General features: G+C 42.1%; 1 protein-coding gene across 1 annotated transcript in view; it reads left to right on the top strand.

The window, feature by feature from the left end:
- Window positions 1–330: 330 nt before the first annotated feature.
- Window positions 331–15,196, top strand: part of CA8 (carbonic anhydrase 8) — a 59,298-nt gene continuing 44,432 nt past the window's right edge. The window contains exons 1-3 of the mRNA XM_032222220.1: window positions 331–546; window positions 3,441–3,632; window positions 10,274–10,398. Of these exons, the coding sequence (XP_032078111.1) occupies window positions 486–546; window positions 3,441–3,632; window positions 10,274–10,398 (378 nt within the window). The 5' untranslated portion in view covers window positions 331–485. The remainder of the gene's footprint in view (window positions 547–3,440; window positions 3,633–10,273; window positions 10,399–15,196) is intronic.

Genomic DNA, 15,196 nt, shown 5'->3' with positions numbered 1-15,196 from the left:
TTTGTGGGCTTGAAATAATTCTGCTCTGCTACAATGTAAGAATCAGCTATAAACATTCCTGGAATAGGGAAGACCAAGGGGAAAACAAGAGGCTTTAAAAAAACCTCTAGTTAATTCACTAGTGATCCAGGTCACACTTTCCAACTTCCTTTTCACCACATTTTCTAGGCTGCATCGATTTACCTTTTGGCCTTTCTGACATGGACATTTCTTTCCCTAACGCCGTTAACCTAAGCAACGGTGCAGACACAGCTAATTGCGCACAAGCACAAACCGTGCCGTCTCAAGAGAGGCACCGCCTTCTGAACACGTGTCTCTTTGCAGCCAGGTTGCCTGTCTTCACACTGTCCCAACCTAGCAGTTGGCAAAGAAAGCGCCGGCTCCTGCTTTCAGCCCAGGCACCCAACCAGGCGGAGAGCCGGCTTCCGCGCGGGGGTCTTTCTTATCGAGAACGCCCGCGAAGCGCGGGAAAAGCCGGCAACTTCATGGAGGAACCGGGGCAAGTCGCCGAGAGAGAGGAGAGGGTGGATTGGGGCTACGAAGAAGGTAAGCAGGCGGCGGCCGGGGGGAGGGGAGCTGGGTTGAGTTTGTGGTCTGCGACCAGTCGGAGGAATGGGAGGGAGTAGGACAAGACTGAGGGTAAAGTAAAGCCTAGGCTGACTCTTGTACCTCATCAATATGTGCAGGTAATACTTGCCTTCGTTATCAGATGCTGTCTGGGGTGTACGATAAAGCAATTTTCTTCCGACGAAAACGAAAGGTTGCCAGGTGAAGCCAGCTGCATCCCAAAGTGAGATATTTGTTTAGAGGTAAAACAAAAAGCTTCAGAATCGCTTTAACAACACGTTGCCGTGTGGCGTTCAAAGCTCAAATACCGAGGAGTTGGCTTGACAGAGTCTCCGCTGTCAACTGCTGTGGCTCCTGGAAGAGAGCTTTAATCTCTTGGTTTTCTAAAAAATAATTTGTGCGTTTCGAAAGGTGACAACACGCCTTTCAAGGCAGCATGCAGCCAGCGTTGCAGATGGGATATTGTGTACACTGATCTGGTGACACAGAACTAAGAAAACAAGCAGGGAATGTGGATTTGCTAGGGACTTATATTATTTTTTCAGGCTTGATATTAAGTGAAAAACTGTGTGTGCATGCAGGAATGGGATGGGAATGGGATAGGATAGGGACCTTAGAGATCTTCTAGTCCAGCCCCCTGCTCAAGCAGAACCTATAACTGTGATTGCCTACCTATGGCACAAGTGCCACAGGTGGCACATGGAGTCATCTCTGTGGGCACGTGAGCCGTTGCCCAGGTCAGCTCTACTGCACATGCATGCACGCCTCCCGCCAGCCAGTCAATTTTCGGGTCTCTGCTGCGAGATGCAAACATGCGCGGGGGAGGGGGGTGTAGTGCCCCCCCTGTGCCCCATTTTTGGTCCCAGGAAGCCTTAGGGAGGCCTGCTAGCACCAAAACGGGGGTTGCGCATGCATGCACAAGGGGTTTGCATATGCATACGTGGGCCGGTGCCTGCGGGGGGCATTGCATTATGGGTGTCAGCACCACACACATGCTATATCGCGCGCAAAGCGTGCTTTCGGCACCCAAGGAAAAAAAGGTTCGCCATCACTGACCTATACCATTTCAGACAAGTGACTATCCAGTCCAGGGGTCTCCAACCTTGGCAACTTTAAGACTTGTGGACTTCAACTCCCAGAGTTCCTCACCCAGCTTTGTTTTGCTGGTTGAGGAATTCTGGGAGTTGAAGTCCACAAGTCTTAAAGTTGTCATGGTTGGAGACCCCTGATCCAATCTCTTCTTAAAAACCTCCAGTAATGAAGTGCCCATGATTTCTGAAGGCAAGCTGTTCCACTGGTTGATTGTCCTCACTGTTCCGAAGTTTCTTCTTAATTCCAGGTTGCTTTTCTCTTTGAATGGATGCTGTTCTTGTGGTTGTGGTGAAAAATTAAAAATGTACATTTTCTGAGATGATGTGAAGGAAGCATTATACAAAATTAGAAAAGTTAGATTTTATTTGATGAAATCAAGTCATTAAACATCTATGGAAATTCTCAACATCCAGGTCCTGCAGGTCCCAAAGGTTATTTTCAAAAGGCAATTGGACTTTCCTGTTTTTTTCATTGAAAAACTGAAGAAGCTTCTTGGATGAGAAGCGAAATGTTTTCATGGGGAGGGGGGGGGACAAGAAAATATAGTGCCTTTTGAAAAACACACTTGGAGAAGATGTTAAACAGGAATTTAATTCCTTTATTCTAAAAAACAGTTTTATCAACTTAAATGTATTCCCTGTTTTGTGATGCTTTTATTTTTACTGTTTCTTTTATTCAGGCTAAGAAAACTTTATTTTAAAATCTTTATTTCCAGTTTTTATACCTGAATGAAATTTTTATGGCTTAAATATAGAAGGAATTAGTAGCTCATGTGTTATTACAATGTTATTTTAGGATTCTTTGGCTGGTTCCTGTTTAACATATCTGCTGGAATTTTACTTGTAGATCCCTGTCAGGTTATTGCATGTCAAAAATGACACTCTTCTGTAGTTAATTTATTCTATGTTCATCAAATGATGGTCATGTCAATCTAAAGTAGTCTTTGAACTGAATATACTTTTTATTTCTGATCAATGATTGTGATAATAGGAATTGAAAATGAGAACAGGAGCTGTTTTGTCACATAGTTTTATTTTCTCCAAAGAAATCTTTGGCATTTTTATATTATGGTACATTTAATATTCTTAAGAAGAAATCTTTGGCTTGACCTGCTGGCCCAAAGTGGAGAAGAGATTAAATGCATCTTCGCACTAGACAAGCATTTTTGAAAAAATGTCTTCACGAATATGTTTGTATACATTGTTTATTGCTGGTATTGAGCAGGTGGAAAATGCAATCTTTCTAAATATTGTAGCTCTTATGCAAACCATAACTTTGAAGCTGCTATTTGCATATAAAGAAGCAGTCCTCTGGATTTTATTGAATAGTTAATACTCTGACTCTGTTTTGGTCTTGAAATGTGATATGTATGAATAATTTTGGTTCATTTTCCTAGGGATTTTGTCCTACTTCTCTTGATAATGTGATCTAGAAAAGGTAGAAGCTAGTGAATCTATATAAATCCAGTGACTCCTACGCTTCAAATGCAAGGCCTATTGATAATGAAATCAAGGTTAAATTCTTGTGTTGCTTCCTTTTGCCTCTGTAGTCTAACTAATATAACTACTTTTATTGGGATGGGAGGGACAGTTTCTACCTGCTGTTGTTTGGACTAATCTGATGTCAGACTGTTTACTTCTGATCTTATGACAACTATCTTCAACAGACTTTGAAAAATGTATAGCAGAACAGGATAAATCTTGTCACAGTCCATTTTTATAATAGTGTATAGGAAAACGATTAATTTTTGTTTCAATGAAATGTGTTATTCTCTTTTCCAGGTGTTGAGTGGGGGCTAATCTTTCCTGATGCAAATGGGGAATATCAATCTCCTATTAATTTGAATTCAAGAGAGGCCAAATATGACCCATTCTTATTGGAAGTACACTTATCACCAAATTATGTTGTATGCCGTGATTGTGAGATCCTCAATGACGGACACTCAATTCAGATCCTTTTAAAGACCAAATCAAGTATGCTTTCTTTACTACTTCCTTCCTTTGTTTGCTTTAGAATAAACTTTATTTATTTATTTATTTATTTATTTATTTATTTATTTATTTATTTATTTATTTATAGGGTTTGTATGGTGCCCACTCTAGAGAGACTCAGCGCGGCTTACAGATAAAAAGGAAAGGGGAACATACAAAAACTAAAAAAACAACATTAAAATTCCACAACATTCATAGCTTGGGATGGGGCTGGAAAGATCAACAGCCCCAGGCCTGCCGGAACAGCCAGGTCTTGGATGCTTTGCGGAAGGCCGGAAGGGTAGTAAGGGTCCAGATCTCCACGGGAAGATCGTTCCATAGGGCCGGAGCAGCTAAGAGAAGGCCCTTCCCCGGGGAGTCGCCAGCCGACATTGACCGGCAGATGTAATCCGGAGGAGGCCCAGTCTGTGGGATCTTATGGGTCTCTGGGAGGTAAATGGCAGGAGGCGGTCTCTCAGGTAGCCAGGTCCTATACCATGTAGGGCTTTAAAAGTAACAACTAGCACCTTGAAGCGTGTCCGGAGACCAATGGGAAGCCAGTGCAGCTCGCGGAGGATAGGTGTAACGTGGGTGTACCTAGGTACACCCACTATCGCTCGCGCGGCTGCATTCTGGACTAACTGAAGTCTTCAAACACTCTTCAAGGGCAGCCCCATGTAGAGCGTGTTACAGTAATCCAGTCTTGAGGTGACGAGGGTGTGAGTGACCATCCGAAGGGCCTCCCGGTTCAAATAGGGTCACAACTGGTGCACCAGGCGAAGGCCCCCCTGGTCACAGCTGACAAGTGATGTTCTAGCGTCAGCTGCAGATCCAGGAGGACTCCCAGATTGCGAGCCCTCTCTGAGGGCTGTATAGTTTCACACACACACACACCCCCGGCTAAGAGATGGAATAGCTGGACCATCCTTGGGAGGGAGCATCAATAGCCACTCAGTCTTGTCGGGATTGAGTGCAAGCTTGTTCGTTCCCATCCAGACCCTGACAGCCTCCAGGCACTGGCACATCACTTCTACTGCTTCGCTGAGTTGGCACAGGGCGGACAGATACAGTTGTGTATCATCCGCAAATTTAGAGGTTTTAGAGGTTTTATTTGCATTTGTAGGCCGCCCTTTTCCCTGAGGGGACTCAGGGCGGCTCACAGAAAACCAGGGAAAGGGGAAATACAACATTGAGACAACAACACATAATAAAATAATGAGCAACATGCATACAACATTCGGGCGGGGTAGAAATCCTTATCCCCAGGCCTGACGGGCGAGCCAGTTCTTCAAGGCAGTGCGGAAGGCCTGGACGGTGGAGAGGGTACGAATCTCCACGGGGAGCTCGTTCCAAAGGGTCGGGGCTACTGCTGAGAAGGCCCTCCTCCTTGTGGTTGCCAGCCGACACTGGCTGGCCGATGGAATGCGGAGGAGGCCTAATCTATGGGATCTTATAGGTCGTAGGGAGGTAATTGGCAGAAGGCGGTCTCTCAAGTATCCAGATCCACTGCCATGTAGGGCTTTATGGGTGATCAATAGCACCTTGAAGCGCATCCGGAGATCGACAGGTAGCCAGCGCAACTCGCGGAGGATAGGTGTAATGCGGGTGAATCGGGGTGCACCCGCAATCACTCGCGCGGCTGCGTTCTGTACTAGCTGAAGTCGCCGGATGCTCCTCAAGGGCAGCCCCATGTAGAGCACGGTGGTATTTAATCCCGTGCCGACGTATGATCTCACCCAGCGGCTTCATGTAGATGTTAAATTGGAGGGGGGGTTACCGAACCCTGCGGCACCCCATAATTGAGGGGCCTAGGGGTCAATCTCTGCCCTCCAACCAACACCGATTGCGACCTGTCCGAGAGGTAGCAGGAGAACCACCGTAGAACGGTGCCTCCCACTCCCACCTCTCGCAACTGTCGCAGAAGGATATCATGGTCGATGGTATCGAAGGCCGCTGAGAGGTCAAGAAGCACAAGGATAGAGGAGTGACTATCCCTGACTCGCCAGAGATCATCAATCAGCCCGACCAAAGCAGTTTCCATGCTGTAACCAGGCCTGAAACCCGACTGAAAGGAATCCAGATAATCAGTTTCATCCAAGGTCCGTTGGAGTTGAAAGGCCACCACCTTCTCAACAACCTTCCCTACAAAGGGGAGGTTGGAGACTGGACGATAGTTGTTCAAAATGGCTGGGTCCAGAGAAGGTTTCTTCAGATGGGGTCTCACCACCATATCCTTTAGGAGGTGCGGGAAGGATCCCTCCCGGAGAGAGGTGTTAACTATTGTCTGCAGCCAGCCACGTGTCACCTCCCTGCTGGTCGAGACCAGCCAGGAGGGGCACGGGTCCAGTATGCAGATGGAGGCACTCACCGCTCCCATGGCCTTGTCCACTTTCTCAGGAGCGACAAGTTGAAACTCGCTCCATAAAATCCGCTCAAGACCTTCCCCCGGTACCTCGGCTGGTACCGTGCAATTGGAGTCCAGGTCCGTCCGAATCCGAGTGACTTTATCCGTCAGAAACTGGACAAATTCTTCACCTCTACTTTGTAAAGGGTCGTCCGCATCCCTCCCTTTCAAGAGGGAGCAGGCTATTCTAAACAAGGCAGCTGGGCGTGATTCTGCGGATGCAATAAGAGCGGAAAAATGCGAACATTTTGCCGCCCATATTGCCACGAAATAGGTCCTGATATAGGCTCTCATCAGTGCTCGGTCACATTCAGAGTTACTAGCTCTCCAGCGGCGCTCTAGGCGTCTCTTTTGGCGCTTCATCTCCCAGAGTTCCTCGGTGAACCAAGGAGCCCTCCTGGATCCACTACCTCGGAGAGGCCATAAAGGCGCAATCCGGTTTAGAGCCCCCGCCGCCACTGTATTCCAAGCAGCGACTAAGGACTCCACCGGTCTGTGGACGAGAGCGCCAGGTATTTCTCTAAGTGCCGTCTGAAATCCCATAGGGTCCATCAGGCGCCTGGGGCGGAGCCACCTAATTGGTTCCCCCTCCCTACAGTGGGGGATTGTTTTCCGAAAGTCAAGCCTCAGTAGGAAGTGATCAGACCATGACAAGGGCAAGATCTTAATGCCCTTCAAATCTAGATCACGTCTCCACTGTTCCGAGAGAAATACGAGGTCAAGTGTGTGACCCGCTGAGTGAGTCAGAACCCGGATTACTTGGATCAAGTCCATGACTGTCATGGAAGCCATGAACTCCTGCACCCCATCATAGCGTTCACCGAGCGAAGGCAGGTTGAAATCCCCCAGCACCATAAGCCTGGGGAACTCTACCGCCAGCTCGGCTACTGACTCGAGGAGCGAGGGGAGGGCTGTTGCAATGCTGTTGGGAGGTAGGTACGTTAACAACAAGCCCACTTGACCCTCAAGGTCCAACTTCACCAACAGGGACTCAAACCCGACAAGCTCCAGAGCAGGGATCCTACGAGGAACTAATGACCCTCGGATGATGACAGCCACTCCCCCACCTCTTCTCTGGGGTCGCGGCTGATGGAGCACCTGAAACCCTTCTGGGCACATTTCCCTCCGGGCCCAGCCAGGTTTCAGTAATACATGCCAGGTCTGCCCCCTCGTCTAATATTAGGTCCCGGACGAGGGGAGCTTTGTGAACCACAGACCTGGCATTTAGCAACAACAGCCTCAGACCAGGGCCCTGACAACTCTCGCCATCTGGTCCTGGAGTGGAGCTAACAGGGCCGGAAGGAGGGATCACTGTGATGTAGCGGACCCTCCTTCCCCGGTAATGGCTAGCCCTGAAGCTCCCGTCGTACCTGCCCCTCCCAGTCATGACCGTAATGCTCCGGCCCACCCCCGCACCCGTAGACCCCATTTCCCCCCCCCCCCCGTAGCCTACGCTCTCTCCGGCAGGCCATTTATATCAGTCATTCAAGGACGGGAGATAGGCCTGGGCCCCCTACCACTTCTGTAATAGCACTCAGTGGAGGAGGCACCAGGCTGTACTCCCAGTCCTCTCAGACATACACAGCCGCTCACCCATACAGTCCCCACATAAGTCAATTAAAAAATACAAACTACAATGATAATAGATTAATAAAGTGGGTACAAGCATCAGCAGTCACACCAAACTAATACCAGCACCCATTGTTTCATTTTAAAATTATGTTACTTATCATTACTATCAATAGTAGCAACATATTGAGAAATATTCTATTTGAATCAGAGAACTGAATGTAGACATTAAGTCCAATCTGCTGCTCATGGTAATAATTTAAAATAATCTGTCAGAATCCATCCTAGGAAGTAGAGGGCACTCCTGGTAATTGGTTAACTATGAACAATAGTTAAATATGTTTATAGAATGCCTGTTTAGAGAATATTGAATTCCTACTTCTCTACTTTCATGTATATAACCCAAGTGAACAGTATAGAGAAGGCATCCTGTGAACCTCATGGAGATATTAGCTACATATTGTTGTAACTCAAAGGTTGCTTGGAAAAGCAGATGATGGCTGATTGCTGGGAGTGAAAGGAATGAAACCTCACTTCACCAGGAAACATATGTGTAATGTGTGTGCAAATAGAAGATACGAATGTACAACTTTTATATCTCTTTCAAACAGAAAAGAGCTCAGAAAATTACCCTCTCTAGTATACATTTTAAACAAACATTCCTTTGCCAGCATTCAGAGTTGATTATATACAAAAAAATAGTGTTTATCATATTCTTGGCAATGTTCTAAATGATACAAGGCAGCTGGGGTTAGACAAAAAGAAATCTCATTATGATTAGAAGAAAAACTGTCCTGGTAACTTGTAGCTTTGAGTCAGGAAAGTTTTTAAGTCCACTTTAGATATTCTCCAAAATTAGGAACAGAAATCAATGGAAAATTATATCCACCAGACCTCATCCAATTACAACCTGGAGAGAGGCATATGTTGTATATGTATGGATAACTGGATTTGTGTCACACGGGGGAATGTCAAACCTAGTGAAGCACAGAGATAAAGGTAAATCCTTTAAAAAATTTTTCCAGAATTGACGCATACTTTGGGTGGTTTGGCAGAAAAAAAATATTTCAAATTTAGGATTTCATCTCCCTCCCATTTTTTAAAGAGTGGTCTTATTACAATATGATAGATGAAGTAAATATACAGTAAATTTCTTGATCTCAAAATTTACAGATTCACCTTTAATTTAGCAGTCTGGTTTTTGTTGTTGTTGTTGTTATCAAGGGGAAAAAGAGTCAAAACTGTGTGCCCTAAAGCCTATGTTTTTATGTACCAGATCCAAGACTGACTGATGTTTTGCTTTGTCCATGGCCCTTATCTTTTACAGGCTGAAGTAAGATTACGAAGTTCAACATTATATAAATCTATCAAACATGCTTTCCTTCTAAGACAGTTGTTTAGTTATGCAGAATATAATAAGCAAAACTCCACAAGCTTAAAATAAAATAAAAAATACTTACAAATTGTATGTGTGTGGGTAATCTCCCCAGAAAACCTCAAAATATACTGTTTTATAATGTCAGTCTCATTTTTCATCCACAATATTTATGAAAAATTGGTTTAAAAAAATTACTTTCCAAACTTCCAATGAATAGCTTGAGCAACATAAGAGCCGTGGTGGTGCAGTGGTTAGAGTTCAGTACTGCAGGCTTCTTCTGCTGATTGCCGGCTACCTGCAATTTGACAGTTTGAATCTCACCAGGCTCAAGGTTGACTCAGCCTTCCATCCTTCTGAGGTCAATAAAATGAGAACTCAGATTGTTGGGGGCAATATACTGATTCTTTAAATCGCTTAGAAGGTTGTAAAGTGTTGTGAAGTGGTATATAAATCTAAGTGCTATTGCTATTTCTGCGTCTGGCTGGAAAGAAGTAATTGAAGACTAATTTGTTTTTTGTAACATTTGCATACATTTACTATTATATAGTTTTAACACAGGAGAAACACGCAGCTTAAAATACTTATCCCTCAAGTATATTTATATGAAATGTCTACTGAGAGAGAGACCATCTAAACTAGTTTCTCATTTGATGGGGGTCTTCTAAAATTTAACATATTGTGGTTACTCAATACAGCTTTATAGAATGTATGCATCTGAGATTTACTTGCCTCTTGTTGCTTCTCTCTATCAAATAATTTTGAATAGCTGATCAATCTTCATTGTTATATATTAGCAGGACTCACACATGGAGCTCAAGTGTGATGTTTTATTTACAATTGGTTGAATGAGCCTCAGTTGCTGAAATCAGACAGTATGTAAAGTTACAGCCAACAGATCACATTGTGGGTTACAGTAATGTGTGTTCAGCCACTGCTTGTTACTACTTATTTCATTTTTGTATTCAGATGGCCAAATGTAGTCTCAAGGCAAATGTCACACAGTAAAACACGGACCTCTTGTACAGTATAGTTTCTTTTCATAAACACAGTTCAACATATATTTTTCTCTAAGAAAAATGATGACATTGCAACAATAAAATAATGCAACCGGATACTATTTGCATAGTATAACTATTGCTCTATCAGCTGTATTAAGTGTGAACTCCACTGCAGTTTTCACTTTTGACCTTTGCCCAAAGAGAAGCAATTTTCCAACAGTTTGTTGAGAGGGGTTTTGGAACATTGCTAGCCATGAATATCACTTGCTATAATTTGTATTGTGCTCTTTTCCAGTGTTAGTGGGAGGCCCATTACCTCGGGGCCATGAATTTGAACTTCACAATGTTCGATTTCACTGGGGCAGAGAAAATCAGCGTGGCTCAGAACACACAGTTAATTTTAAAGCATTTCCCATGGAGGTAAGTGTGGTTTCACCTTACATAGCCTTAGGATTTATTCTCTTAATGTTAAATCATTACCTCAATACCAGTTGGTTTCATTCTAACCCAGCATCTTATTGATTTATAGCAACAATTAAAGACAGTCAATTGAGGTGGTCACAGAGAATCTAAATTTACATGCATAGGATTATGCCTCTGGTGCAAATTCTGTATGATTAATTGATCGTAAAATTAACAAACAGTAGTATAAACTTTGACGTTAATAATATACTAAAAATACCTGCCACAATAATAATTTCTATGTCACCTTGAGTAACAAGTTGTTTTGCTTCCTCTTCTTAAACTGCACTTGTCTCCCATCTTGTGGTTTGAGGTGACTCTGAGCAGCTTATAATGAGATAAAACATGCAGGTGTCAAAATAATTATGAATATAAAACTACAAAACATTAAATATTTAAACTACAAAACATTAAAACAAACTTTAAAAAATCACAGGTTTGGACTAGAGAAGTGGTGATGCCTTCTCTGTTACTGCGCCAACCCTCTATTGCCATCAGGTCCTTTAGGGCCTCATGCTAGCCAGCATAGCCAAGTTTTAAGAGTTTTCCTGAAGCCCTAAAAAACATGGGAGCATACCTCACCCCATGTGGCAAGATGTCTCAAAGGATGGGGGACATGGCAGAAATGGCTTTTCCTCTGGATCCCACCAGCTGAAATTCCTTGCCTGATGGAGTCCACGCTAGGCCTTCTGCTACCACGAGTGGGGAAAGGGAAGTCAGTGCCATTGCAAAAAGATGGTTCCATAGATATCCTGGACTCATGCTATAGAGGGTTTTAAAAGTCATAATGAAAACTTTGTGTTGGACCCAGACGCTGATTAGCAACCAATGAAGCTCACATAACAGTGATGTTACATGTGCAACCCTAGGCGCCTCCAAAACTAGCTGTGCTGTTGCATTCTGGACCAATTGTATATATTTTCATAAAAGGCTATTTTTAACAAATGAAAAATAATAATGAAGAGTGATATTATTTTAAATTTTGCAAGTGTCTTCAATATCTGGCAAATGATTTTGATTACAGAGACCTCTGAGATGGTCTTGGGAGACCCCTTGGGGTTCTATGACCATATCTGAAGAAGCACTAATCTTGAAGATGGATCAAGTATTCATAATGCTTAGTCTGAGTAGATGGAATATCTCAAATCTGTTCTTGTTTCTGTGATGCTAGTTGCAATATTTAAGAGTTTCCTCATGCATTTAAGTTGATTTTTTTATATATTCAAAAAACTTTCAGTACATTTTTGTTTGGCTTTAAATATCATGCTATTATCATATTTTTCAGAGTATAAGATGCACCTTTTTCCCTCAAAAAAGTGGCTGAAAATCTGGGTGCAGCTTATACACCGAATACAGCATTTTTTGCCTCCTGAAACCCCACTCCTTCACCAAAATGGCTGTGCATAGGAGGCTTTCAGAGAACTCCTGGGGACTGGGGAGGGCAGAAAGGAGCGAAAAATGGGCTGCTTTTTGCTCAATTTTGCTGTCCCCCAGCCCCCAAGAGTACTCTATAAGCTTCCTAATGCCCTTTTATTGGACAAAAAACGGGCCCGTTTTTGCGAAAAAATGGGCCATTTTTTGCTCATTTTTGCCCCTGCCCCGGAACACTCTACAAGCCTCCTAAAGGCTATTCATGCCCTTTTTTAAAAAAAAAAAATGGGCCCGTTTTTGCAAAAAAACAGGACTTTTTGGGAGGTTTGCAGAGTGCAAAAACTTTTTTTAAAAAAATTTGCCTCTTCAAAATCTTGGTGTGTCATACTCCAGTGCATCTTATACTCTGAAAAATACAGTATATCTTCATCTATTTATAAATTGAAAAACAGCACATTTTTTCCTTTTTTAAATCTATTTTTTGTAAATAGTTTAAAATTTTCCTGCCCCCACCTAAGATGAGAAATATAGATTTCTTAATCTGATGTTATTGTGTCTCATATTAGCTCTTTTCTTGGCATTCCTTAGTGGTGTATAGTATGCTGACTGGGTAGACCAGTTTGTAATCAACAATTAAATTATGAGCCGTGATGGCGCAGTGGTTAGAGTGCAGTACTCCAACTACTTCTGCTGTTCACTGGCTACCAGCAGTTTGGCAGTTTGGGCTCAAGAATGACTCAGCCTTCCATCCTTCTGAAGTCAGTAAAATGAGGATCTTGATTGTTGGGGGCAATATGCTGATTCTGTAAACCACTTAGAGAGGGCTGTAAAAGCACTGTAAAGCGGTATATAAATCTAAGTGCTATTACTATTAACAATACTATATTAATAAACTATATGAATACTATACTACATGAATAAACAATATGGACTATGACTTTTCTGTTCAAAGCTACAAAACTTTCTGCTTATCTACAGAATTTCTTATCTCAAATCCCCCGTTTCTGGGATGCATATCCTTTCCCTCTACTGTTTCCTGTCAATCATTTCTCCTCTTTCTCTTCACACTTTTCTCTTAGGAATCTCTTAGCTTTCTGTACCTAAGGAGCAACCCAAAAAAATCAAGATGGTGGGTGTGACTGAACAAGCAAAGATCTGTTTATTTTGAAATATATGACGATATGCAATAAAAGGGGGCAGGGCTTCACTTACATGGCCATATTGACATTTCTGAACCCTTCTTGGATGGCTCTGTGCCAAAATAATTTGGGATCAAATTCAGGCTTGCAGAATTAGTTCCACTTTATTCTTAAAAACAAACAATAGACAGGTAAGAAAAACTGAAACAGGGAAGTGTCAATTAGATTCCTTTAAATTTTAAGGTCCTTTTTCCTCATTGGTCAATCATATAACAAAAATATACACTATAACATTAATATTAAAGAAGCTGTTCTACGAAAGCACCAGTAATGTACATTCCACTGTACAGTAACTGTTTTTTTATAATGGGTGAATCAGACCAGATAAATCTCTTGGTCTTATTTAGTATAACAAAGAGTCTACAGTTAAGATGTTAAAACTTCAAACTAGTTGTGGAGCATACTGTGGAGCATACTGTTACAATATATTTCTAAAATACACATTTTTCTCCTTAGAACCTGGAATATGTTTTAAAAGCGTAATAATAATGTGAAAAATTTCATGGATAAGATTAACTATGTGGTTTAAAAAAAAGAGGTTAAAGTAGTCTGTGAATGGCCTTAAAATGAGAATTTACAGATTTAGTTGATGAACAATGTTAATAGATATTTAAACCAAGAATGAATCTGACAATCTGGTTGGCACATGTAGCTTGCTTTTTCCACTAATTATATTTTTCAGATGTTTGCAAACAACTAAAGTATTATCTGTATAGAAATTTTTACAATCAGATTTGTAAAAAAAACAGTTTATAAAGTTCAGTTGTTTTTTTTTTTAAAAGGCTGAAATTTATAGAACATTTGTTCCTTTTGTTACAGGAAGAAGCAACCTCCTATATTTTTAAACAAGACAATGATTAATGTACTGGCAAATCTTGAAAATCTTTGCTAGAAATTTATGATTTAGTATTTCAGGATTAGGATCTGAAAAGAACACATAGTAGAATTACAGATAGTCCTCAGTACCTCCGGCTTGGCAACTGACTCACATTTACAGTGGCTGCAGAGTCACATAGCCGCACACAGTCACCATTTGCAACCTTCCTGTCAGCTCCCACCAAGCAAAGCCAAAGGGGAAGCTGGCAGAGAAAGTTGCATGTTCTGGTAAATTGTTTACATTCCAGTGGCTTTTTTTCCTGAGGACCCCGACTTCCTATGCCATCCCCCTGCCCATGGCTGGCACCTGTATACACTGAGGCACCTGGCAGCAGTCATGCCCTGGCACATCCCCCACTCAGTAGTTGCTACTTAACTATCTGCCAACTTGCTTGCAACTTCCCACTGGATTTCCCATTGACTGTAAATTTCACAATCCCATCAGCCAAACCCCAAAGGATTAGGGTTATTGTATTTCAGGAACAAATCAAAAGGTAGATGCTGTCCTTTCAGCCTCAATCAGCAAAATTTAAGAAAAAATGATTGGGAGATTGTCCTGGCTTTGTTTCCCTTCCCATCAAGTATAAGTTTAATCTTTATTGTCATTGTACTTAAATACAACGAAATTGATTGGCATCACCTATGGGAAGGAAAGCATCTTATATATTCTGAATGATGGTAGAAAAAATACCATATTTGTGCTCTCAATAGTGTGATACTTATTGACTGAAATGCGTAAGAGGCTAACTGCAGGGAGGGAAATTCTGCATACTGCATATCTCCTCAAACTTAAACAGTCTACTGTTGACCTCACCCCATTCCTAAGAGATCTGTAAGGGGCGTGCATAAGAGCACCAACGAGCCTACCATCCCTGTCCTACTCTCCCCACTTATTCATATGCATTTCCTGTATTCATAATCATGTTTATATTTATATCTGTTATCTTGACAAAATAAATAAAATAAAAATAAAATAAATGTTCTCCAGGAAAGAGCAAAAGCCGGTCCTCCAATTTAGATGAGGAATATGACAAGGGCAAGGAGAACACATTCTCTCTCCAATTTATAACATGGCATGTATTCAAAAACAAAGACCCATAGATTTAGTAATATAATTAATGTCCTGATCCTTAGAACAGTAGTGGTTGCTAAATGAAAAAATATCCTATAGCAGATATTTTTCAGTTTGGATTAGCTGATGCTAATATAATATTTGCAGACTACACAGATTAGTAAAATCGTTTGTTTTATAAAATTAAGCCACAGAATAAAAAGAAAAAAGTCAACAGATACTGGTACATCAAAGCTTC

The sequence above is a fragment of the Thamnophis elegans genome, chromosome 8, assembly GCF_009769535.1.
Source record: "Thamnophis elegans isolate rThaEle1 chromosome 8, rThaEle1.pri, whole genome shotgun sequence".
NCBI lineage: Eukaryota > Metazoa > Chordata > Lepidosauria > Squamata > Colubridae > Thamnophis > Thamnophis elegans.
The sequence above is the reverse complement of the archived record's forward strand: the minus strand, read 5'-3'. Positions and strand labels throughout refer to the sequence as shown.